General features: G+C 37.1%; 2 protein-coding genes across 4 annotated transcripts in view; one reads left to right on the top strand and one right to left on the bottom strand.

The window, feature by feature from the left end:
* Positions 1-21,085, top strand: part of CFAP97 (cilia and flagella associated protein 97) — a 31,684-nt gene extending 10,599 nt beyond the window's left edge. For 2 of the 3 annotated variants that reach the window (XM_057370212.1, XM_057370213.1), the window contains exons 2-6: positions 219-1,091; positions 1,181-1,252; positions 10,081-10,343; positions 18,362-18,512; positions 19,210-21,085. In XM_057370212.1, coding sequence (XP_057226195.1) covers positions 239-1,091; positions 1,181-1,252; positions 10,081-10,343; positions 18,362-18,512; positions 19,210-19,331 — 1,461 coding nt within the window. In that variant the 5' untranslated portion in view covers positions 219-238 and the 3' untranslated portion in view covers positions 19,332-21,085. The remainder of the gene's footprint in view (positions 1-218; positions 1,092-1,180; positions 1,253-10,080; positions 10,344-18,361; positions 18,513-19,209) is intronic. The other variant, XM_057370214.1, reaches the window with a different exon arrangement.
* Positions 21,086-23,208: 2,123 nt separating this feature from the next.
* Positions 23,209-25,800, bottom strand: SLC25A4 (solute carrier family 25 member 4). Its single transcript, XM_057370211.1, has 4 exons — positions 25,606-25,800; positions 24,886-25,372; positions 24,451-24,591; positions 23,209-24,046 (listed from the first exon to the last, which is right to left on the bottom strand). The coding sequence occupies exons 1-4, from the start codon at positions 25,714-25,716 to the stop codon at positions 23,889-23,891; spliced, it is 897 nt and encodes a 298-aa protein (XP_057226194.1). The 5' UTR covers positions 25,717-25,800; the 3' UTR covers positions 23,209-23,888.
* Between the last annotated feature and the right edge of the window lie 245 nt (positions 25,801-26,045).

Below are 26,045 nucleotides of genomic sequence, written 5' to 3'. Positions count from 1 at the left end.
AAAGTGAAACTTTCCAGTCTGACATATAAGCTGTGTGCAATAAGGTGATGCTAAATTTTTTACTAAGCTTGCTATGAAATTGTCCCTAGCAACTTCATGTAATTAATTGCAGAATTATAAATTACTAGAGCTAAAAGAGTGATGAGCAAAACTATTATAAAAGTATACTTGGATCTGTTTGTATGCAAATTTTTGGAAATGTTTCCTGATGCTTGCAGGTGACACTTCATATTTTATTATGGACCGTTTTGAAGACATATCAGATGGTGAAGTGGATCATGCCTTCTTTGACAGTGACTTGGAGGAAGAGAAAAAGAAAGTTGAAGAACATGGTGAATATATAGAGAAAGGAACTACAAAGGCAGATCTTGCAGATACTTCTCTGGCTTCTAATTCAAAGGATGAAGAGTATTGTGAGGAGAAAAGTGAAGAAAAGCAGATAGATTTGCAGAAGGATCAGACCCTACAAAATAGCACAGATCCTGTTGAAGCTGCTTCATCTGTGACAGTTTCTCCTTTTGCAGAGAATGAAGGTGGAGCAACACCTGCAGCAAACACAGGAACACAGGAGAATGTTCCTGCTGGAATTCCCAAAATAGTTAAAGAAGGTGAAGAAGATTATTATACAGATGAAGAAAATAGTAGTGATGATGGCAAAAAACAGAAGGTTAGACCAAAGTCAGCTAAGCAACCAAACAACATAAAAAAGGCTACCAAAAAATATACTATCAGCTCCTCCTCCTCTTCTTCCTCCTCCTCATCCTCCTCATCATCATCCTCAAGCTCAGATACAGATTGTTCTGATACGGATTCTGATAGCTGTTTATCAGATTCATCTCATTCTTCCCCAAAGAACGGTGCTTGTAGAAATGCTCTTCTGTCTCCAAAGCAAAAATTCAAGTCAACAATGAAACTAGCAGAAGAAAAAACAAAACTTGGTGATGATTTGGAGGAGTCTGAAGACACAGTGACTGATGTAACACCTCTGTCAACTCCAGACATCAGTCCTATCCAGTCGTTTGAATTTGTAGCATCAAATGATAAGAAACTGAAAGTAAAGAGACAGGAAAATGTGAACCAAGAATTATATGGTAATTTTGAGAATTTAAGTACAACACTAAATGTGCAAAACCTATGGTGCTGGGAAATTCAATCTTATATCTCTATTTTTTTTAATTAGATTCGGACTTTGATCGCAGATATAGTCGAAAAGTCTTGCATGATGCCATGGACCTGAATCAGCTTCTGAAAGGTGATTTTTAAATTTTCTTTTTACAAAATATAACATCTGCACATTGTTGAGAACAACTGTGTTCTAATAGCAAGGTTTTAATGTGTTGAGGGTATTTTTAAAACTGGTTGGTGTTTAAGTAGTATTGATCTAATTCTTTGAATTCTTCTCTGTGTAGCAGTACTGATTCTGCAGTAGAGAGAAGCAGCATGTGTTGGTTTGCACATGCCTAAAAGTAAGATACACAGATGGGGTGAATCTAAAAAATATTTGATATATTAAAAAATGGAATAATAAAACTGCACATGCATTTTTAGCTGTACTGGACTCTGGCACGATTTAATATCTAAATAAAAACATAACCCTTTCTGTAGAAATGCTGGATTATCAACCTCCAAAACTGAAAGACAGTACAAAATTTCACTGCATGGTAAATAATATTCATCTATTTAACTTCTAGTACCTTTTTGAGAATTAAACAGAGGTATTTGAAATTGTTTTAGAACTGGGTGTCTGTCTTCTAAAATACCATAGGTTGAGTAAAGGTACTTTAAAAAGAAAAATATATTATCTTTGCTAAAACTCAAGTGGTTACTTCTGGCCAATAGACTTAAAAAATCTTAGTAATGAAGCCTAAGAGAAAATTTGGAATCTCTGTCCCCACTTTCAATGCAAACCTTCATTATATAGGGTGAGAATACCCTGGATGGTCTTATGTGCATATTTTAAGGTCTATACAGTGCTTTTGCATTTGTTTTTATGGCCCAGAGTTTTTGGTACAAAAATCTGTGAACTAAAAGAGGCTTGACTCAAGAAATCTGCTGATCTTGGGTGAGGAAAGCCTCTTGCAGTTTAAGTCTGGTACATTCCAAACCGGGTTTGCTGTGTTCATGTAAGACTGGCATGACTAAAACTGCATGTGTTGTGTTTCTTTACTTTGCACCTTGCCAGACTGAGCTTCTAGTGAATAAGGATTTCAAATGTATTGCTTACATGGTTTAACTTGCCTATGGGTAAAACTGTACAGAAAAAAATCCTACAGAAGTTCTTCTGATGTTCAGAAAAGCAACACTAGCTATCAGGAAAGGTACATCTTACTCTGGTACATCTTACTCTCATCTATGACAGGCCTTGTGCTTCAGCCACTCTTTCATGCTGGAAACATTTCCAAACAAACAATTGTCAAACATGATGTCAGTAGAGTTGCTGTTAGGCTATTGAAAATATGATGTCCTGTCTTTATTTGATCCCTGTTAGCAAGAAGCTAGTTAATAACTGGTGGTTAGCAATAGATTCATCTCATCCCTAAAACAAATGGGTATTATAGCTCAGAATGGGTACTCTCAGAGATTAATCTCTGTTGGGGAGAGGAACCTTTCTCTCAAAACTGAAAACCAATGCTAAATAAGAATAATAAAGATAGAGTAAAGAGAAGTAGAATTCATATAGTCTGACAGCTAGTATTCCTGATTAACGTGCATATTACTCCCAAATGCCTCTATAAATGGGCAAGCACAACACAGCTTAATTAGTCTGGGCATTTTGAAGTTTAAATGGGGCAGCATTATTAACTGTGGAATGTAACTGGCAAAATAGGAGCTAATCTTATTCTGAGTTATTGCTTACATGTTTTTTTTGTACACAGTAAGAAAAAAGAAAGTGGCAAATAATTTTTCCCCAACCTCCCAGTCTCCATTAAATGTTCATCAGAACTGCAAAGGCATAGACAGTGCTTCAAGTGAGAACACTGCAAACCCAGATCTGAGTGCACAAAATAATATATCAAATCAAGTAATCATGATTTGGTTTTAATAATATTCTTGTGTAATTTATACTAATGAAGCTTTTTTTTTTTTTTTACATATGCTTGTAATATGGCTAGACCTAAGCATTTACAGCAGTTATGCAAGTTTAATTTCCCAAGGTCCCCAGATACTTGCAGAATTTCCACATGATCTGTTACTGTCTCGTTTCTATGGTGCATGCAGTAATTAATTTTGTATGATTGTTCACATTACCAGTGTGTGCATTTGGGAAGAGTAGAATCTCTTGTATTAAAAAAAGAATTGCAAGAACAAAAAAAGGAAAGAAATGTGTTCAAGGAGCACGTTTTGGACTAGCATAAGAGTCTGGTTATTAGGCAGTTAGGTGGTTTGTTTATCTTAAAGCAGAATTAAATAATTTAGAAACTGTTGCAGTTAAAAGTAAACAAAACAATTTTTCCTTTATATTATTTGTCCTTTACATATTTGTGTTCATATTGAAAATTATTTGTTTGTAAGCATTTAAAAATTATATGTAGACAAAAATTTATCATGCCTTTACAACTTCTAAAGCTATGCTTGTTCTTGATAGAAGCCAAATTTTCAGTTATGCATTTCTTAATAGGCTAAAATCTCACAAATGGCATCATTCTAATTAGAAATGTCATAGTTAGTCCCCCTAGTGTATATTGCATTTTGATAGTTTTTAGATGGATATTGCTGATAACATGTGTGATTATAATTTTTCAGGTAGCATACAGTTTTTCTGTTGTTTAATGATGTTATATGGACCTTTGTATGTAATTGTTTTGTGGTTTGATGATGTTTGCACTTTGCTATAAACCTTAAAGATATTTCAGAAAATTAATGGCTGAAAGCAATATTCTAAGCCCATAAAAATAAAAATGTCAGAGTTATTTCCTCTGCTGTATTCCTGAGTAATATGAACACAAAAGGAGAATTAAATATGGCAATGCAAAGAAATAAATTGTGAAAGATTGTTTTTGAAAGTAATTTCATAAATCACGTTAAAAAGCTAGGAATAAAATAAACTGGAATTTTTTCCGATGTTGTTTTACTTAGTCCTATGTCTTGATTATTTTACAGATCAAGAGATGGGTTAAGTATATGATTGTGAACTAAGCACTCATCCATCTCAACCCATTGTGCTACAGACTTGCTGTCTGTCCTTAAGCAAGTCTTCTGTTTTCTGTAGTTCAGAACAGTTGTCTGCTAAAATTGCTCTGTATCTCCATCTAAATTTATTTGGTATCAATGCAATGGGATAGCACAAGGTGTATACAGTGCTAAAGAATTCGGTGCTTTGTGTTTTCTTCTCTGTAAAATGGGGTTGATACCTGCTTATTTTACAGAAGCATCTGTGAGAATTAGTCTGTAAATCCATGGTATTAGCTATTATTAACTTGAGGAGGTGGTGTGATGGGGTAAGTAGGGCAATTGGCCACAGACTGAAGACCAGTTCTGTCCTTGAAGCTCTCTTTGACCTCTGTGCTGATAAATCTTTTTGCATCTTCTATGCCTTAGATTTTAAAAATAGTCTGAGCTCCCTCTCTGAAAAGCTCTGTAATATAAATATCGTTATTATGAAAGTGAAAGCTCTGCATTTCTGAATAAAATCTATTGTAGAAAATTATATAGCAGCTTCAACTGAACATGTAGCAATCACTTTAACTTTTTTTTCTCATATAATTTGTCACTCAAGAAATGCAACAAGTTTTTGATATCTGAAACTGTCACCTTTTAGGGATATATTATCTGTGTGTTCATTCATGCTGAACTAGTATATTTGCAGAAAAGCTGCTAAGCAGTATCTAAATTTAAAGTAGACTCTGAAATATACATGCATCCAGACTGTAGAGCTGAGGCAAACCTTTATAGTTTTTCTGTCAAATTCTATTTAGTGTATATGTTCAGAGGTTGAATTTATTTTCTGTGTGTGTTTATATTCATGTGCTTGGTTTTCACAGGTCTAAAAATTTGTGTTGAGATAGAAGAGCAATTATTAGCTCATTCTAATACTTTGAGTTTGAAAACAGATTGAAAATCTCTGAGGTAATGAAGAGATCCAGACTTCCCCAATATCCATGAGAAAATGTGTAATTATGTAGAAAAAAGTCCAGCACTTCTGACCTATATGTTGTCTTTCTCATGATATGAAGTGATAACCAGCAGCCCTGTTTAAGCTTGTTTAAATAGGGAAAATTTTTACCTGAAAAGGACATTCTCCTTTTCCTAAAAAAAAAACACCCATCAAATTGTGAATTCTCCAAAATCTCTTTTAAAGAGATCTGTGGCCTGAAATAATAAATGTTCTAGGAAGCATGTGTTTAGAGATACCACAGGGATATAGTTTCACTCTGAAACTACTATATATTGACAATGTGATTTATTTAATCCTTTTGTATTTTTAAAATGTGATACATATGTGGTAGTGTAGCAGTATAAAATAAAAAGTTAAGTGTAAGCATTGAAGCAATTTATATTGGGATTGCAAAAGATATCCTGAAACATGCATGATTTTAATTTTAGCCTTAATGCTGTTAGGATGGCTGTATCATCCTGTCCTAATGCATTTGACTTGCTAATTATAAGTTATATTTTATATAATGTTTGGCCTTTCTTATTCTGCAAGATTATTTCAGTGCTTAGAAATTGAAAGCAATAAACAGCTTGTTTATTGCTTAAAAAATAAGTCAGGTATCTCTCCATGGAAACCAGCTTTCATAGAAATCCTGTGAATGCCAGGGAATTTTCTTTTCCTGCTTACCAGTAAAGGAGAAGTAGACTGCACATTGTGCAAGTCATTATGCAAAGTCTGCTGCTTATTTATCACCTCCCCCAAATTATATTTGAGGTCTGACTGACAAAGTAAGAAACTTTCAGTACTTACTGAAAGTAAGTAGGAGTTTAGTTAAATTACTAATTACCCACTGATAGAGTATGAATATGATAGGTGAATCATATTTCATTGTTCCAAGACTTACAAAGTCTTTAGAACCTTAAATCATAACCTCAAACTGTAGTGTTATCTCACCTTGTCAGTGGCCACTGGAAAAATAGGTAAAAAACTTAGTCTTTGTGATTAAGGAGTGTAGGTGCATTGTTGAAGAGATTATTGAAATAACTGAAACTCAAACACCTGAGTTATGAACTGTGCCAACAGTATTTAATAGCATTTGGAATCTTGATTCTTTTTTTCTTATTGGTGGTGAATTGTCTCTGGTTTTGTTGGCACGTGCTGGCCTGCTGTCTTTGCCATGAAATTGATGCCTGCTGTCTTTGCCACGAAAGCAATGTTGTTACCAGTGAGTGGTGGCGTGCATTCAGTGCACATTGGATATACATTCCTGCTGTGGATTACCTAATTTTCTGTCAAAGTAAGTGTGTGGAATATGATGCAATATAAATGGTGTTTTGGAGAGTAAAGGTTGGACAGATTTTTAGCCCAGTAACTAGCAGCAGTGGCAACTATTACTGTGGATTTGAAGTTCAGGGGTCAGAAGTGTCTTTCTGAACCATGGAAACAATGTCAACTCTGCTTCAGGAAGACCTACAGAAGTATTTCCTCACTGCGTTCTAGTTTGCTTCTGTGATTTATTTGAGCATCATTTAAGAAGTAGTTATTTCTTCTGCTTTTGCTTGTTTTTTTAGGAACAAGCATGCTGTAGTATTAGTGAGCCTTTTTCAGTAAAATGAGACAGTATACATTCTGTTGTTTATCTTTTTTCTACTAAGCTTCAGACTCTCCTGTTACACAGTTCCTATGGAGATCAGTTTACATTTGTATGGTTTAAAATGTTTTATCTATGGATAGGGTTCAGTGGGTTATGGTTTGCTTTGTAGTGGTGTTTGCAGCTTAATTTCTTGCAGCAGTGTTGCAGCAAAGAGCTAGTTGTGAAATTTCAAATGTGAATCTTGGGTCGTATAGAAGGCTAAGAATCAAAACATCATTTGAGGAACAGAAGAAAGTAGTAAGGAGCTGGAGAGTTTTAGATTGATATTTTCATTCCATTCTCTTGAAAAAATAGTGCAACATGTATTCTATTGGGTCTGAACTTCTGGTGCAAAGTTAATGAGTCTTCTGTAATTCAGCCATCTATCAGTAGATTACTTACTGAGTTTTGGCCGTCCTCTGCTGAGGCTTCATTGAATAACTTCAGGCTTCACTGAATCACTTCTTTGTGGTGTTAATTCTTCCACTGTATTAATATATTTCTCTTGAGTTGTGATAAATTCAGTATTATGACTGTTAGCAAGCTCTCAACCTCAAAAGTTGCCAGAAAGCTGTTGGCAGTAGTAAAATTAGTTTCTACATTAAGAATGATTATGTAATAATGAGGCTAAGAATGAACAACATACTGAAGAAAGTGCGCTGGAGTCTCTGCCTGACACTAGTGGGAAAGGCTACCTTTGTGGTGAGGTGATAACAGGTGTGGACGAGGTGCTGTAGAAGGGATATATATTCAAAGGAAAAAGGCTTATGGGAGGCTGACGAAAGGAAGAAGGAAGAAGAAGTGAATTAAAAAAGAGAAGTCTGTGTGTTGAGGGGGGATGTGACTGAAGAAGCTGGAATATGAGAGTAAAGTTAGTAAAATTTTGTCATGCTTTACTTGCATATGTAAGAAGTAGTACCCAGTAGAGCAATGCATGGATATATATATATAGATAGGTATTCACTCTTTAATTGCCTGAGAGCTTCTGGTAAAATAGGGGGTATTTAATGCTGCTGAAGTTGCATCCCCTACTCTCAGGAAATCTGAGTGACAAAGTAACATAGTGCTTTTTGAGCCTGCATGTAGCAGTTGCTTCAGGGTTCATTGAATCATTGTTTCTAGTAGTAGTTACTGACCGGCTTTGGGACGGAAGGGAAACGTCGCTTGTTCACCTCGGTGCTCTGGGTTTATTTTTTCATTGCATCTAACAGCAGTTTAACAGAAAAGTGAGCAAGTCAGAAAACAAGTAGTAAGTAATTACACAGAATAATTTTTAATCTCTTTGTGGCTATAGTTCATAGCTACATCAAAAGTGTATACATACAGTCTCCACCAAAGTATATCCTGCTATCTTACAGTGAATTAACAGTCATGGACCAGTGAAGGCATAAAACCTGTATTTCTAATTGAAAAAGTCTTAATCCAGAATGTCATCGCTTTAAATTGGTTTTGACTAGTTCACACCTTTCACAGAAGCAAAAGAATTGTTGGCAATTTGCACTGACAGTTATTCAGAAATTTAAATGTCTCTGGTAACAGACTTCATCACCAATAGCATTGATGCTACAAGGTTAGATCAAGACTTGAGTTAAAGGACTGTTCCTTGTCACAACCTGATTTCCACTCTTGCATATGATGTTCAAACCTCTTTAACTCATGAGGTGCTATGGATATAAGGCAAAATGTAAAATTACCTTTCCGAGTGTTGTAAGAATACGATAATCAGTTATGTAACATCGTATCTTCTTCAGATGGTTGTTCAAATTACTTTATTCTAGCTGTGTTCTGCAGTGCTGGTTTTGCATGTTCCCATAAAAACATTTTAAAATATTTTTTACAGAAATGTGTGCTGCAACTTGATGTTGTGAATGGGAATTGTATGGCTCTAGTTATTTTCTTTGCATTTCTTATTGTCCCTTATAGGCTTATCCAGATGAGTCTCATTCCAGGTTTGTCTCCTGCAATCGTGTTGATGGCTATACTAGTTTTACCTTGAGAATAACTTGCTAAACAGTAGAGATGCTTTTCAATATATTTATATTTTATTAACCTGTTAGTGGCACACCTGAATTGCACTACTTTGCATTTTGTCTTGCTTTTAAGGCGATTTGATTCTTCTCTTGACAAATAAAAGCAGAATTTGCTAATGCAGGAAATCTCACAGTTAGAGCCGACAAGGGGCAGTTCTTACCTTTATTGGTTAGCATGGTGATAGTGCAAGCTTACTAATTTCCAGAGGGATATTGAAATTCATGAAGTGTTTGGATTTTGCATTTGGATACTATTCTTAAATTTCTCAAAGGCAGTAACAATATTTACTTGCATTAATTCTGACATAAACTCAGTTGACATACTGCAAGAAAGATTTCATTTTGTTTTGAAGTAAGAAAATACATTCTTTGAGGTTTTTTCACTGTTAGGTTGCCAGGTTGCCTCAGACATCTCTTGCAAACAGATTTCTAATGTGCAAGTTTGCTGAGGAAATATTACTGCATGTCTGCTTTTGGGTTTGTTTTTTTTTTTTTCTGCTTTGGATGCTTGCTTTGCTTTTGTGGGAATTTTAGGGGTAAGAGTGAAGCATGTCTTCTGAAAGCCGTGTGATATTGGAAGAGTGTGGGGAATGGCATGAGGAAAGTTTTCTTGTGTGTGTCTCAACCTGATACTGCCATTCCTGTACCATAGATAATGCAATGGTTTAATGGGGTAACACCATGACAGCAAACCAACTTAAGCAGTTACCAGAAGATCTGCTGCAGAGCTTTAGAAAGCAAAGGCTCAGAAATAGGTCAACAGGAAAGCTCCAGTAGAACTGTAATAAATATAGCTGGCTCTGGCTAAGAGTGAAGTTTTCCGGTTATCTTATCATGCAAGTCAAACTTGCTGTGTATTTTTAAGTGTACATTCTTTGTCTCAAAACCTTATATCATGATTTGATTGCTGTTTGCTTACTTTTTAAAATTTCCATGCCCCAGTGATTTTTCTTCTGTTATACATGCTCACTCATTTCTCTCCATCCATTAATTTAATTTTCATCATTCCCCTTGCATTTTCTGAACCAGCATGATGTAGAGTTGCTGTAGGAATTAAGATCAACAAAATCACTTTAGGAACTGCCATCCGTGTGTCTGAGCCAGTGTCAGTTTTCTGTCTGAAACATTGTTTCTGTTCTCCTGCTCAGCTGAGATGGATACATTAGATTAAGGTTGGAGCAAAGTTTAAATCTTTTTCTGTGCGCCAACATCTATATACTGATATATGGTTTAATTCTTGATTCTAGTTTATTTTCAGTACTGAGTTCCTGAAGCTGTGCTTTCCAATCTGTGTATTTATTTCACTTTTTGTTATTTTAAAGCTTTTTTGCAGTTGGATAAAAACGAGCAAAAACTAACTATCGATCAGCCATCTAAAGGAATAAGGAAAAATTACTCTTTCACAAATGAAGAAGTAAGACAAATTGATCGGGAAAACCAGAGGCTGTTAAAAGAACTGTCCAGACAGTCTTCAAGGCCAAAGAGAAGTAGCACGTTAAAGACGTCGTCCTTAGTGCCGTCTAGATTGTACCACAGTGCCCTCAACAGGCAGAAAGAGCAGCAAAGAATTGAAAGAGAAAACCTGGTAAGTTTTGAGTATGGATGTGGATCAGGAAATTGAGAAGGGCTGTTTCTTGTCAGCTGAGCTGTTGTGAAATACTTAGAAAATTGATGAGGTAGTGCATAGACCTTTACTGCACTAAGTCTTCAACGAATTTCCATTACTATGGTGTTGGCATAATTGTTTGTACGGGTGGATTTCTTGTGTTTTTTGGAGAGGCAGGAGTAATGATGCTTTTTTCAGATGGAAATAGATTTTAGTTTATATGCATTTGCTCTACTTTGGTATCATTTAAAATGGACAACTGTTACTGTTTACGCACTCAAAACACTGGATAGCAGTCTGACTATTCATTCTGCTTCATGCATCATGACTACTAGTCTCTCAAAAACAGATTTGCATAAAATAAAACAATATGATAGCGTCAAATGCATTATATTTGAAATACAGAGGATAAAGTCAATGTCAGTTTTTGTTTTTGACTCAAAGGTACATCTCTGAATATTTGTAGCACTCTGCCACAATTTGTATTGGCAACTGCATTAGCTTACTTTACTGGAAAACAAAAATTCATACTCATTTGAAGTGATGTTGGCAGAGTTCTCAAATAATAAAAGTACTACTGTTTAGAATAAGATACTTTTAGTAATTGAGTTACAAACATGTAATGATATTTTCGTATCTCCTGTATATTTATCAATGTGTTTTGAAAAGAGATAAAATATAGTTAAAATAATTGGAAAATATATATTGGAAGTAATTTATTACTTTTAACCCTTTGTGTAAGTGTAGGTTGCAATTTCCTTTTCTGGACACATAGGCAGAGATACAGGTTCATCATGGAGAAAGTTTGATTGTCCTATTCGGGCAAATCTGTTAGGTTTTCATTCTTCCAGCTATCAGATTGTTAAAACTTCAAATTAGGAAACTTTCTCCCCAGCTCTGCTAGACTGCAGTTCACACTATACAGTCTGAAAGAATTTAGCACAAGATTTTGTTATAGATGTGTGATAGTTGTCATTGGCGGGGGAAGAAATGTTTTTAGGCTTTAGTGTGTTTAGGTTGGTAGGAGGGTGTTAATGGTGTTTATTTCAAATGTTGAAAACAGGTCTTGCTCTACTACATGAACCTTGTTAATATGAGTGTATTCTTAAGCAATGGGGAGAAAGAGAGCTGTGCCACAATCTCTTAGGATGTAACAGTACTGTGCTTACTGCATAACAATTGATGATTACAGTAAGTGAATGTATAGGATGTTTTAAAATACACTTCTGTTTACTCAAAGCCACAACCCCTTTCTCTTATGATATATTGCAGTGTTTGTTCAAGACTGTCTTGTCTTTGCAACTCTTGGATCAAAAATTCAGGAGATCTAAGCACACAAAGTCATTTCGCATATTGCTGCTTTAGTACACATTAGAGATTAATGGTGGTTGTGTGTAGTCCAAGAAATAGTATTGTTCATTTACCAAGAAATAATATTGTTCTTATTTACTCATTTATAGTTTTGTTATTGTCATCAGCAATGTGGACGGACATGTTAGATATGAGAATTTATGTTAGGACATCTTGCTTGTTTGGACTATAAAAACATTTGGTTTATTCTTTTCCTCAAATTCAGGATGATATATTCAGTTCTTCTTTTAGGATCAGTGATTCATCAGTGCAGCTATTCCATTTTGTTTAACTTTGCTATTGTTTTTTAGGAGTTGTGTTTATTTTTTTTTCTATTTGAATTGCATGTGCACCTAGAGCATCACAGTTTTAACATACTGATTTTTGTAGCACTACCTTTTGAGATGTCACTACCTTGTGACATGCTTTTCTTTGAGACTGTAAATGAAAGAGCAGCCCTACCCTGCTCATTGATGACCTTTTTTTGCTTTATATAGATAAAAGAATGTGCTTTATGTACCAGTTTTCTTCTGGTTGGCAGCTTTCTTCACCTTCAAAAATTTGAAGAGGTCTAATTGATGGAATTCCATGGAACTTCCTTATCAATCAATCTTCTGTTACTTCTCAGAAATCTTTTTTAATGCAAGGCCTGACATTACAGCATACAGGATATAGTGATTGATACACCTTTGTGAAATGTTTGTTGGAGAAGGATGCAGAGTTTTGTAAATAATTCAAGAATAGAAATATACAACAGTAGTCTCTGCTGGGGGTTAAAGTTTTGATGCATAGATTTTTTTTGCCGATGCTGGCACAACTCTTATAATTTCTTGTCCTGAGTTTAATCACTTTTCTAGGGAATATGTTCACTTGTTCCACTAGAACATTTTTGGAGTAATGCCTGTGCTTACTGTTATCAGAAAGTTTGATTTCTCTTGTATCAGAGATGGTGAGGAAAATAAGTAAAAATTTAGGAAATTAGAGGGGAATCTGAATGGTTTGGTGCTCCCTAGCTTTGTGAAAGTGTGCAAGGAGCTATAGGAAATATGTTGTTCCCACAGACTGTTAGAAAGAGCAGTGTTGGAATAAAAAGACGTATTACTCTGAGGAGCAGTACTTTTAAAGTACTGATTAGCAATTTATGGAAAAAAGCACATTAGCAAAAAAGGTGATCTGCTAAAATGATTGCCAGAATTTTGTACTTGCTGCTTTTGACTGTGCTTTCATAAATGGCTGCTTTTCAGAGCTAGCAAGATCAGAGTGTGTCTCTTGCCAACAGAGGATGCTGTTGATTCAGAAAACATTGTACTTTTTTGTGTAAAGAAAATTTCAATCCCTCATCTTCAGTGGAAAGGAACTTAAGTGTGACCACTGTGTTACTTAATTCCCACGTCTGCATAAATGTGTCTGTCTGTATTGATAGTAATAATTTTTGCCAGTGTTAATAAGATACTGAACTTCATAAACTACATGCCATTTAAAATTTTTTGTGGTTTATTATGTAATGTAAAATCTGTACTGGCATATACAGGTAAGTGTTTGGGGTCCTTGTAATAGAGATTTGCAGCCATCACACCATTCTGCAGTCACTTCTTCAGAACTTAGAAGTAGTTAACGTCTCTCTGTCGTTTTCTGATGGGTTTTCTCCTCATTTTTATTAATTCCAACTAGGATTTAGGTGTTAGATGACCAAAGTGAGCTACGCTGCTGTTTTTATACAAGTTCCTAGGGAACAGTGACCTTTTGAATTCACACTGGAATTTCACTAAAAGATCTCAGCAGCTGTGGTAGGGACAGTACTCAAACCTTTGCTCAAGAGGGATACTGGTGGTTTCTTTTGTGGATATTTAGTTGTTCTGTGCATCCCTTTGTGTTCTTCCAGCCTCATACTGCCTCATACATGGCTCACTGCACATGACACTTTATGTTCTTCATTCCCTCACCTCATATTCCCACAAAATATATCCTAAGCCCTAACAGATCCAACTCTGATCTCAGTTCCAGTATAGTGACCCTTCTGCACAAATTTTAAAAAGTCACTTAAACTGTATTTCTCTGCAAGGGCTGTCTTTCTCTTGTCACTTGCTTGGTTCCCTGCATCCTTTGTGCTGCAGATTTATGAATGCTTCTGGCCACCACTTGCTGCAGTCAGCGGCTTCTACCAGCACAAGGATTCTTCAGGGAGACTTTCCCTTCTCTTGCAGTCAGAGCTGGCTTTGTCCTGCTGGAAATGCTGAATCTCCTTTAGAAATGCATTTATTGTACTGCTGTAAACATGTATTCATTTGTCTGACTTTGAATTAGTGTTGCAGATGTGCTGTGATAGTTGGGTGGGGAGTAAAGGGCAAAGGAGAGATAGTGTTTTGGCCATCTCCCTACCTGGCTGACACCATGTACAAAGAATATTCCTTAGATTTGCTGCTGCACTGTGCTTTTCCTGCCAGCTGTGTCATGCTGCAACAAGGAAAATAAGTTCTAGGCATGGAAAGAAGTAGAGGGAGAGCCACCGGTCCATCAGGTTGCACCTGAGCACATTGTACTTTCCTCCCTAAAAGTATTCTGTGTTGCTTTTTCTCTGCCTTCCCTTTGTTCTGTCCCCAAGGACTAGACCCAGAGTTAGAGAGCTTTACGAGGCCTTGGATGCTGCACAGTTACGTGGTTGTAGAAAGAATACCAAGTTTGTTCAGTCTCACTGATCTCTGTCTGAAGGAGAAAGCCGTAGAGAATGCAGCTGTGAAAGAGAATATAGTATTCTGTGTGGAATGCAGAAATACTCATGTTGCATTGATGGGCTCCTCAGAAACTCAAGCACACAGGGTTGTATATATTTTCACTTACTGGGTTCAAAGGTGTTGGATGCCAAATCTAGAGACAAAATGGTAGTTCCTGAGATAACAAAATGCAATGCCAATAAAAGATTTCCATGGCCCTGTTGTAACAGGAAGCTGTCAGGATGTGGGATTGGCACACAGATGTGCATGGCTTAAATATACTACAGTACAGTACAAATATAGTGTAGTTCCATGATGTATTTAGGTTATAGGCTCGTTATGGTCAGATTTTTGTGATCTTCAAATTCATGATCCAGATTTGAGATTACCGTAGCACTGCTATGGTAATTATAATAAAGAATGACTAATTGGTGTGTTCAAGGAAAGTTTTAAATACTTTGCAAGCTGTTTAATTTTGTGGGACTTTTTTCCTGTACTCTTAGCCTGCTTTCATTGTGGTGTTGCCAGCCACACATAAACTTGATAGCTGTTCAGTTAAAAAGACTTTTCTGTAAATTGAAGACCTATAAGAGTTTTCTGACAGAGTTTGTCAGGTTAGAGCTAGTTAATGCAACTGTCAATTAAAGAAAATTACAAATACTTTGATAAGAACAGGAAGTCGTCCTTGAATACAAGTATTTGTTTCCCCCTCCCCCCTGGACTCTGCAAAGGGACAGTGTGGTCACTAACATCAGTGACATTAGAGGAGGTATCATATAAATAAATTTGAGCAGCTGTCAAGGCACTCTAGTCAGCTGGTTAAGAGGAGAAACTGAAACCTTCATGCTTTCAAAAAGTACAGTTCTTTACCTTCTGTCTTACTCAGTTTAGGAGTGCTACATTTTCAGTGTTTTTTTCCTTTTTCAACACAGCTGCAGAAAAGCCTGTACTAATTATGTTTGAGAGTTTTTCATTTTTCTGACAGAGAGCTTTACAATTGCTGTCAGTGCTCTCCTGATGTGTCCAAAACTGAACTAGCAGATTCACTTTCACTCTGCTGTATAGCAGTTTTTTGATTGTGTTGGGTTTCTATGTTCTTGAGTTGTTGCCCATCTGACATTTTCTTCTATCATTGACAATATGTATTTTAGTGTCTTTATAGATAATGATCTGTGTCCAGATGCCTAGATTTATAAAGGATTATCCAATTCCTAGAAGGTAATCATGCCAGGAACATCTTCTGTGACTTTTCTTTTTTTTAATATTCTACTTTTACTGTAAAATCAGTATTACAGTAAAAGAAGGTGGGGAAAAAAATAAGCCAGGGAAGTCTTTTTGCCAATATGAGATGTTATCAATGATACGATACTATATATGTTTTGAGTTTGAATCAAGAACTCTGAGGACCTACACTGCAATTTAGAGCAACTAATAATAACATTCCTGCCATTAGTGTCTGTTACTGTTTGGTTTTTTTTTTTATTCCTTAAAATTTGATTGGGAAGCTGTATTTGGTTCTAAACACCATTATGTTCTGTGATCCGATTCTTTGATCATTGACATTAATGATGAAATTTCTATTTACTTCAGTGATGTCGGATTAATTCTCCAGAGATTTGGTACTTCAGAAAGGAAAGTGTCTGGTTTCTTTAGTCTATTTCTTGAAAGAAGAACATAATGAAAGAATTCGTAGATTTTAACACATAACTCAAAAATAACATTTGCTCAAGATATTTGTGCTATTGTACCAGGTAGTTCCTCAGTTAAGGACCTCAAGATTGTGGGGTTGGATATTAAAAAAACAAAAATTAGATTAGTTCTGGGTTACAGATTTAGTAGGTCAGGACTGCCATTTTACTGTGTCAATGTGTTCGTTACTGTGTGCAGCAGGCTGTTCTCCAAATGGCAAAATTCACGACTGAAAATAGCATGGAAGTTAGCATGCCCTTGCTTCAGTCTGCTGCAGAGGGCAAGGGAACCACAAGAGCTCTTCTCTCATTCTGTAGAATGTAGAAAGGTTTTCCTTCACACATTGCTGCACCACAGACTCTGTATGTGCTTTTTCTGTAGTGCTTTTTTATTTTTTTCTTTTTTTTTCCCTTTCATTAATGGGACTTGATACTTTTGAAAATACGTGCGTAAAAGTAAAACCAGACCATTTTATTTGAACTAGAATAAAGTGGACATATATATATATATATTTAAAAAAAACAGTATATTCAGAATCAACCTTGAAATTACTGTAGTGTTAAGGTACACAAATTCTATGAGACTGTTGCAATTGAGCACAGACTTGAAACATGCTCAGTAACATGGGAAAGTTACTGCTTTAATTTACCTGATCTGTTTCTGATGTAACTTAATATACTGAGAGCTTCTGTTTTTAATACTAAAGGTAAAATAAGTGATCTCTGCAAGTATAAACATATATAGTTGTATGAGGAGATGTGGGTGAAGTTGTGAGAAAAATGTTGGATATAACATTTAGAGACAAGTCTACTATTTTGTGTTTTAGTGAAGAGCTGTTTTCGTGCTTAGTGAAGAGCTATTTCTAGCTGAAGTCCTTCCTTTGACTTTTGCTTACTTAGGTATTCCTGCTTGACGATGAACTGGCTGGCACTTTATGCAAGCACTTGTGACATGTTATGTCTGAGCCAAAATCACTTGTCCTTTCTCTCTTGTGCTCTCTGTGCGGGTTTCCAGTGCCCATGCATAAACTACCAAGAGTTTGTAGATTCCTGTTATAGTTAAGACAATGACAACTGTCATCCTGTGAATACTATACTATTTCTTAAGTCACTTCTAGTAAATATTTAAATTCCTATTTAAAAATAATTGAAATCAGTAGGTGATTGGTTGTGCAGTTTAATGATGATACAGCTTCCTGACTTCCACCATATAAGTATACCTCTAGACAATGCATCTTATTAAGAGAGTTATCTTTAGTATTTTGAAGGCTTTTATAAGCACAGTTTGCATTGTCTCTTGTTGAGAGGATGCATGTTGGAATCTGTACCAGCAGTGGTTGTCTCATTGCCAAATGTTTGTAAGCCATCAAACGAATTGAAATCAGTTAGTAGAGGAAATATATAGATCTATGCGAGGCAACCACCGAAGCTGAAATATATTAAAAATGTCAAGTTTGTAATTGGAAGTTGTATGTAGCTGGGTGTGTCCCAATTTGTCTTCCTATCAGGTTTGTTTTTTTAGATTATTGAAATGTCTTAAACCAGTACATTCTGTTTCAAGTAGAAATAATTATGCTGAATAGGAAACTGTATCTAACAAATACTGTGTAAGTAGTTACTCCAATATATCACTTGCCACATGATTACCAGGGCTAATTTCAACAAGAGGACATGATGTCTGTATCAATAATTTCAAATAGAATATCTTAAAATTACATTATGGATAAAACAAAGTGTGTCTTGTAGATGTTTGTGCTTTCCTTTTGAAATTAATTTCACAGAATTGGAGTCAGTAATCCGCTCTGGGCTTCATACAGGGCAATATAAAATGGTCTGTTTGCAAAGCAAAGACTAAAAAAAACCCCAAACTTCTCATTTAGAAAGGAGATCTAACCAAAGATAAGATTAGAAGAGTGGAACCCATTTCTTCACTACTTTTGGTGATAGTCACCAAACAGATGTATTGTTTCAAAGGGCCATAAGGTATAGAGAACTAGGAGATATAAACATACACACAATGTAGAACTGATGATATACAGTAAGTTGCCGTTTGTGTCACAACACTGAGAAAAGAATTAAGTTTGAGCGGAATAGCTATGCTGGTCATGATTGGAGAACTTAATGTTGTGCACAGCTAAAAATTTGGGGGGTTTTTGCAGTTCAAATAAAAATCAGTTTATGACTGTTTGTTTTGCAGCATCTTGTTCATTCTTTCTCTCTCTTGATGACATTTTTCTTCAATATCAAGGCTTTCCTGAAAAGGCTGGAAGCGGTGAAACCAACAGCTGGTATGAGACGTTCTGAACAGCTGAGGGACTATCACCGCCACATGAGCTATCTGAATACTTCACCTTCTGTAAAAAGGGGTAAATCTCCTTTAAGCCAGCTTAGTCCTCCAAGTAAGTACTTTGAAGTTGCAGATTATTGCATTTCTTTGCATATGCTTATCTTTTTATAATTCAGAATTGTGGAGCTGTTCATGTTAAGAATAGTGAATATGTTCCTTTTTCTGTCATCTTTAGATTGATCGTTTATCAAAGGGAAATCATCAAAATGGTTTTTTTTAATCACACCAAAACTATGATTCCTATATGCGTTCTTTTGTTGCCATCCTAAATTTCTAATAAATAATCTTGTCAATCATCTTTCTGAAGAAGAAAAAATCCCTGTAAAAGAAACACTGTAGTAAAGTGTTTCTTCTTTTGACAGTACCCGTTATTGAAAGAAGGGGGAAAAGCAAACCCAACAAAAACCCCAAAATAACATCAAGGAATGTTCAAATTCTTGTTAAAAAATGTAAATCTACTGATAGTAGCCTTGTTTTTCTCAGAAACTCTTTGTAAGATCTGGAAGTAGACAATATGTCCCTATAGAGCATATGTGTCAGGTTAAAGAATCACAGGCTTGAATTTTTGTCCTGATCATTTATACAACTCACGATCAATCATTTTGGGGTTGTCTTCAGTTTACTGTGGTTTGGTTTGGGTTTTTTTCTGAGACCTGTGGTATTGTTGCAGTACTAACATAGCATGAGGTTTTCTCTTGTGCTGAGCATAAGAATTCTCCCTTTGTGTATGTGTCTGTGTGTGTTAACAGGAGGAACTTCATCCATTGTACAAAGTACACCGAGCCAGAGGAACGAAAAGTCCTTATCTGATTCAGCCAGTGCGGTATTACAGAGACCTAAACCCACTAATGTTCGTGCTGCTTGGTTATAAGTGTGTTCTTTGCCTCACATTCTGAGATGATACTCAAACTTCTATTTTTAGTGCTTTTGTAAATTCTATGTGCAAAAGTATTTTCTGCATTGTTCAGTGATTAAAATGCATTGCATTTAATGTAATTGCTGATCAAATGTTTTTTAAATGGTGTAAAACACTATGACAGGAAGAAGTTGTGAAAGAGGAGGTGGTATTTAAATGGACAAATTAAATAGAAATTAAACTATTATTTTAGTCTTCAATCGTAAGTGGAATTTGTATCCTTAAGGAAGGACAGAATTGCTTCACTATAGGAGCAAGACGTAAATACAGTTTTTTAATTATTATTATTTTAAAATCATGCATTAAACTTACAAGCATATGCCTAATTCCTGGATTGTTTGTACTTTACATCCTGACTTTATGCAAGCCTTCTGAATTTTGTAGGTCATGTGCTTGTGATTGAAAGAATCTTTAACAGCAGCATGAAGAAGTGAAAAGCAGATTGTGTATTCCTGCATGGTGAGCTAGAATACTGAGGCTGCAGAAGATGATGTTTTGCTGCTTTCAAACATTCAGCACCTGGAGTGTGTTTTGTATGCAAGGCTGTGTCTCTTTCAGATCAAAAGAATTTTGGAAGTTGTGGAATTATGGAATCTTTGCACAGGAAAGAAGCATCTGATATTATTTGAACAACAGTAAAGACTGAAGTAAACAGTTTTGGATTCAGTGTAAACAAGAGAAGTTCTAGTTACTTCTCAAACTAGAGAATAATATTAAACAAGGGAAATATTTCATGGTTCTGCTTTTGCAGATAAGTGCTCTTCTCAGTGGGGAGATGTAAACTTGAGTTCCAGAAAACATCTTGATCATTTGATTTAGAGTGACTACTAACCAGGATTTAGGGAGGAAAAAAAGACAGTAGAAAACAAAGTCTTGTTATGTTTCTTGACCTGTTTTTAAATGTCATGTTTATATCCAATATTTGTGGTAATGTCAGATAAGCTCCAATAGCAACATCCATTTACAAGAGGAGTAAAATTTAATGGCATTGGTAATAGGATAGTAGGTGGTGTGATTTATTTCTATACATAAAGGCAAACTTTCAGTTTGGTTTGTAGAACTGTAGCCTTATAAAGAGCATAAATTGTGATGCCACTATCTGTGGATATTGCTGAAACTTTGCTTGCTTCCCCAGCTTCTTCCCAGGAGTGATACAGGAAATCTCTGTATTATGGATAAAGAAAAAATCTCTATTTGGTAATGCTGGGTCTTTGACATGAAAAATGTGTTATTCTTTACTAGTGCTTGCATGAGAGCCTAGGCTTTCAGGTATTCTGCATTGTAACACACTTTTTACTCAGTCCTTGTGGTAGTTTTGGCAGAGCTTCTTCACTTGGTGACCTGCAGATCAAATTTAGCTGTTAGACAATACTTGGAACTTGTAACTTTAAGCAGCATTGTGGCAAACAGATTTGTATTGCAATTATTATCCATGGTTAGGAACTGTTAACGATTTCTTTGTATAGTGCTGCTGTATTTATTTCTATTATTGTGCAAATTAAAATTATTCTCTATTTAAAGATTTTTGTCCTTGAATGTGAATATGAGAGTAACAGTTTAAATACTTCTGAATATTCATATTATAATTTTTTCTGTGAGGAAATTCACACAATGGATTACTTTTACTTGCGTCATCTTATTTAACTTTGGTATGAAAGAGTGTCAGTTTTGTATGTAATTTGTAAAATCATTAGAAATAAAATATTTAACATGAATTGTCATCGCAGTGGCTTCTTTCAGATTTCTCTAATTGGTATTGAAGTGCAAAGAAGGTTGAATAGGTTGGTACATATTAAAAATGCAGGTTTTCCATTGTTCAAGTGTTAGATGTAAAGAAATAATGGTTTTGTCACGGGCTTTAGTTTGTCTGTGACTTGCTCTTGCAAAGGTACAAAAGAAGTAGTCTCAATTGCTTGTGACAATCCAAGTTTCAAAAGCAATTATAGACCATCTGTAAAGTCTTCTAATTTCCAACCTTTCAGAGGGGTGGCTGCATTTTAGGTTACACTTTCAACAACTGTCATGCTCGTGCCACACATTCTGGGCAGAGCTGCTTTCATGGGAATGATTAATTCACTTACAGTTTTGAGCTCTGACCACAGGTATCCTTGTGGAGAGCATTGCCTGCAATCTCCCACACAGTATGTATTGGCATTTAAGCAGAAATTAGCTACTTACCTGTATTTTCCATGTACTTTATTTCATGTACTTTCTCTTAGCTCAGTGGCATTTTCCTGCATTGATACTCCTTGCTCTCTTTTAATAGTTGTTAGTGCTTCTATTTTGCCTTTTTCCCTGGAACGTAGCTTCTTTCATTTACACTTACTTGAAGTTTCTTTGCTTCCTCTTAATTCTCTTATTCATTCATACATACATTTCCCCCAGATTTTGTACCTCTACCTATTACAATCTGTCGTTGTCTCTTTATAGCCAACTTGGATCTTCTCTAGCACATCCAAATGCCACTTGCAGCCTTATGAGTGAGCTAAATGAAGGCAAGTCTCTTAAGGAGTCATTGGGAATGTGCAGAGGAAAAAGAAAAAGAAGAGAAGAAGCAGAAACTAGCAGGTGAAATTTTTAAGGAAAACTAATGTACTTCAAAAACCAGTAGAAGTATTTTCTTCATAAGCTTATGGTTTGATAGATTGCAGCCCTGGTTGTTTACAATGGGAAAGAAAATAGAGCAGGCATCTAGAAAAGCAAGTATTTAAGAGAGCAACCATGAAAACAGGATGTGTAACATCAGGCCAGGTTTTGTCCTGGGACAAAAATAAAACGTGTTTGGTTAATTTCAAAACAGTCTGTCATTATTTTAACCAGTATTTCCCAAATGCTTCTGTTTTTCAAGTGGATGGATGTTCCTTCCAGACACTGGTTGGTGGCTGGTACCTGCCTTCAGGGAGAACAGAGCTGCTGGTCTGAATCTGTGGCAGATACGTAGAGCCTATCCTGCCAAGTGACAGTCATCTAGGACTAACTGCATCTGACAAATGTTTCAAATACAGGAAAAGGATAACTGGAAGCCATACATATGAAGTAAGAGATGAAGTACGTTAAGTAAAAGATGAAGGTGAAATTAAAGTTAATCTGTTACTTGCTTAGTCTTTACCCCTTTCCCCAGATGGTTTAGAGAAGTTGTGGTCACCACAACCCTGGAAGTGTCCAAGGCTGGGAACTGAGTCTAGCAGACAATGTCCCTGCCCATGGCAGACAGGTTAGATCAGATGGACTCCAAGATCTCTTCCAATCCAGACTATGCTCTAATTCTATGATTTTTTTCCCTAGGTGGATGCATAGACTACACGCAGACAAGCATTTGCTAACTGAACAGCTGAAAATGGCCACAACTCACTTTCCCTACCTTCCTTTGCCTAATCAGACAGCTAGTTCTTCTATGCATTCACAGCCCTGCAGCATCTAAAGTTTAAAAATGTTTATTAAGCATGTTCTGCTCTCATTGATAATTAATAGTGCAAAGTGTCCATAATGGTTGAGTATTCAATTCTAGAATACTTTTTCAAGTAAAATAAGCCCCAATGACTTCACTTATGCAATGAGGACATGCTTCAAACTTAGGGGTAATATAAACAAATTCTAATAGCAGCTAAGTCTATATGGAAGCTTATCTCTAATAAGACATCTGGCTGCAATATGCGTAAACTGATGCCACTTGCTTTAGCAGAATTATCAATAATCACTTCACCTACCTAAAGCTCCTTTGAAAAAACTTCCAAGACAGAGCCACTAACAGTGTCTGATTAGCACATCACCTTGGAGGACATGCTTGTCATGTGTTCAGTGTACTCAAAACAACAGAAAGAAATTCATTAATATATTAATTTATTTAATTTCAGTGTAAGTTCAATTGAACATGAGAACAGACAACTTTTTGTTTTGTGACAATACAGGGTATTTTTGAAACACTGTACTTCCATATTCTACAAAGTATGTTTGAAAAACCAGATTATGGTTTCAACCATATTCCTGTATAGTTTGTAAGGGAAGAGGCTGCAGTTAGGAACTCAGCCTGGTGCTTTAGTATAGTTTATAATTTCAGACATAATTTTCATTTAATATTATATTAAAAATAGAGCTTTCGAAGAAAACAGGATTTTAATTCTTTAATTCTTATGTCATCGCAGTGCTGGGTAGCTAGAGCCATTACTTAGTATAATAAATATTTATGACATTGTATTAAGAGTTCACAATATTAAATTTTAGACTATGTCTAGGCCACCTAAATTTTGTCTCTAGACAAAATTTATTGCCTGCAATTTTAAGTATAATATATACACAGATTTCAATATAAATGGTGGAGGAATTCCCATACAAAATATAACTGTGATGTAGTGGACAATTTTTAAATAAATGCATCCTTATTTCTACCAGATATGTTTCTCAAATTTTATTCTGTTTCCCTAGGAAATATTTTGTTGTCCATTACATCACAAGTGCATATTTTTTAAAAAGTTGATTCAGAACAATTGAACTACTGCATTACGGTGTTAAGTTTTAGACATACTTCTTGATTTCATCATAAAGTACTAATACAAAAGCTCCGCCCATGCCTCTCAACACATTCGACCAGGCACCTTTGAAGAACGCTTTGGATCCTTCATCTTTAGCTATCTTCCTCCAGCAATCAATTGTGCCCTTATACATAATATCAGCTGTGGAAACAAATATAAAGGTTAGAAGGCTTGAAGTTATACAGCAAGTATGTTTCAACTTTTGTATCTTTAAAACAATAAGGAATAAGCAAAGCACAGCTAAGGATTTAAAATCTAGTAATCAACTAAGGAAACATAATTCTCCATAGGAAATCAAGTAATTTCTCCATCCTTTAGGTAAACATTATAGAAATAACCAGCAATATGTTCCCTGTAGGTTTTTTAAGGACTCCACTGGGAAGGTTATTAATTTTCCATAAAAAAAAAAAAAAAAAAAAAAAAAAAAAGGAAAAATTCCATAAAAAAAAAAAAAAAAAAAAAAATAGTAGCTCCTGTCTTATCTTGATGAAGAGAAACTTTCTGCTGCCAGAAACTTTCTGCTCCACAGGAACACTTATTCTTACCTCCCTTTCGGCCAGATTGCATCATCATCCTACGTCGCACAGTATCAAAAGGATAAGAAACCAGCCCTGCCACTGCAGTGACACTCTGGGCAATCATCCAGCTCACTACGATATGCACATTCTTTGGATCAGGCAACATACCTGCCATCAAGAACAAATGAGCAGAATCAGTACAGAGGGAAAGGGCTGTGGGAAAGATGGCTGTGAAAGGAACAATCACCCACCAACCCCGGAGGCAATCCAAACCTAAGCCATCTGCTCAGAGAAGCAAGTAGAGAGAGGCAGGAATGCATGTCAGAAACACCTGTGCACATTCTAGCACTGCACTCAACTGGTGCTGAGCCAAGCTCTGCTTGTCCTTGTACTGCCAAGTGCCCTAGAGTCCCTTTACTGGATGGATCTTCCCTTGCAGTCACTCCTCCATGCATTTCTTACCCTTGGCTGTGTCGTATACCCCAAAATAGGCTGCTCTGTAGATGATGATGCCCTGGACAGACACGCTAAATCCTTGGTACAGGCCCTTCAAGCCATCAGACTTAAAGATCTTGACAATGCAGTCGCCCAGCCCAGAGAACTCCCTCTCAGTGGCTCCTTTGCCCACGTCAGCCGCCAGCCGGGTCCTGGCGAAATCCAGCGGGTAGACGAAGCAGAGGGATGTGGCTCCCGCGGCACCCCCGGACGCAAGGTTGCCCGCGAAGTAGCGCCAGAACTGCTTGTGCCTGTCCACTCCGCCCAGGAAGATCTGCTTGTACTTGTCCTTGAAGGCGAAGTTCAGGGCCTGGGTGGGGAAGTACCGGATGACATTGGCCAAGTTGCCTCTCCAGAAGGAGGCGATGCCCTGCTCCTTGGGGATGCGGACTATGCAGTCCACGATGCCCTTGTACTGCTTATCGGCCGTGATCTGTTTGCTGGCATGCTGGACCTGCAGGGAGGAGAACGGGACGGTGAGAGAGGGGCACCGCAGGGTGACCTCGCACGCTGAAGGGCACGGACGGGCCCTGCTCCCGCCACCCCGAGGCGGCGCTCAATGTCCAGGGCAGCTCCCGCGTAACCGGAGCCGGCCGAGCTCCTTCCCATATTTAGTCACGCCGGGCAGCGCCCGCCGCGCCGGCACCACCTGTGGCGCGGCACCGCCGCCCCCCATCGCCCCCTCACCTGCAGCAGCAACTTCACTCTCTCGATGGGGGCGACAGCCGTCTTGGAGACGGCGGCGGCGATCCCGCCGGCCAGAAAGTCCTTGACGAAGCTGAGCGCTTGGTCACCCATGCCGCGAGCCGGTCCGACAGCCCCGCCCAGAGAGAGGCAACGAGCGCGTACTTCCCCACCCCGCCGGACAAATGGCCCGCCGSCCCCCGCCGCGCCGCTTATAGCCCGCGGCCTCTCGCGATAGGAGGAGGCGCCCCCTCGGGCCGCGGCCATTGGCTGCGAGCCGCCGGGCCCGCCCCGCCATGTTCCCCCGAGCGGCCGCCGCGAGGGACGCGGGCCCGGGACGTTTAAAGGGCAAATTAAAGTTATCTGGTGTCTGCTGGGGAACGCGGTGTCAGAGCATGTGCCCGCTGTATTTATAGCTCCCGGGAGGCACCGGAGGGAACATG

This window comes from Malurus melanocephalus, unplaced genomic scaffold (genome assembly GCF_030028575.1).
Source record: "Malurus melanocephalus ecotype Western Australia unplaced genomic scaffold, MMel_1.1 scaffold_121, whole genome shotgun sequence".
Lineage (NCBI taxonomy): Eukaryota > Metazoa > Chordata > Aves > Passeriformes > Maluridae > Malurus > Malurus melanocephalus.
This window is presented reverse-complemented; position numbering and strand designations above follow the sequence as displayed.

What these genes read in the sequence shown, in the direction of transcription:
- SLC25A4 (XM_057370211.1), bottom strand. Translation starts at nt 25,716, where the DNA reads ATGGGTGACCAAGCGCTCAGCTTCGTCAAGGACTTTCTGGCCGGCGGG. An exon ending in GAGTGAAGTTGCTGCTGCAG is followed by an intron (nt 25,373 to 25,605) that starts GTGAGGGGGCGA and finishes TCCTCCCTGCAG; the next exon opens with GTCCAGCATGCCAGCAAACA. An exon ending in GGTATACGACACAGCCAAGG is followed by an intron (nt 24,592 to 24,885) that starts GTAAGAAATGCA and finishes TCTTGATGGCAG; the next exon opens with GTATGTTGCCTGATCCAAAG.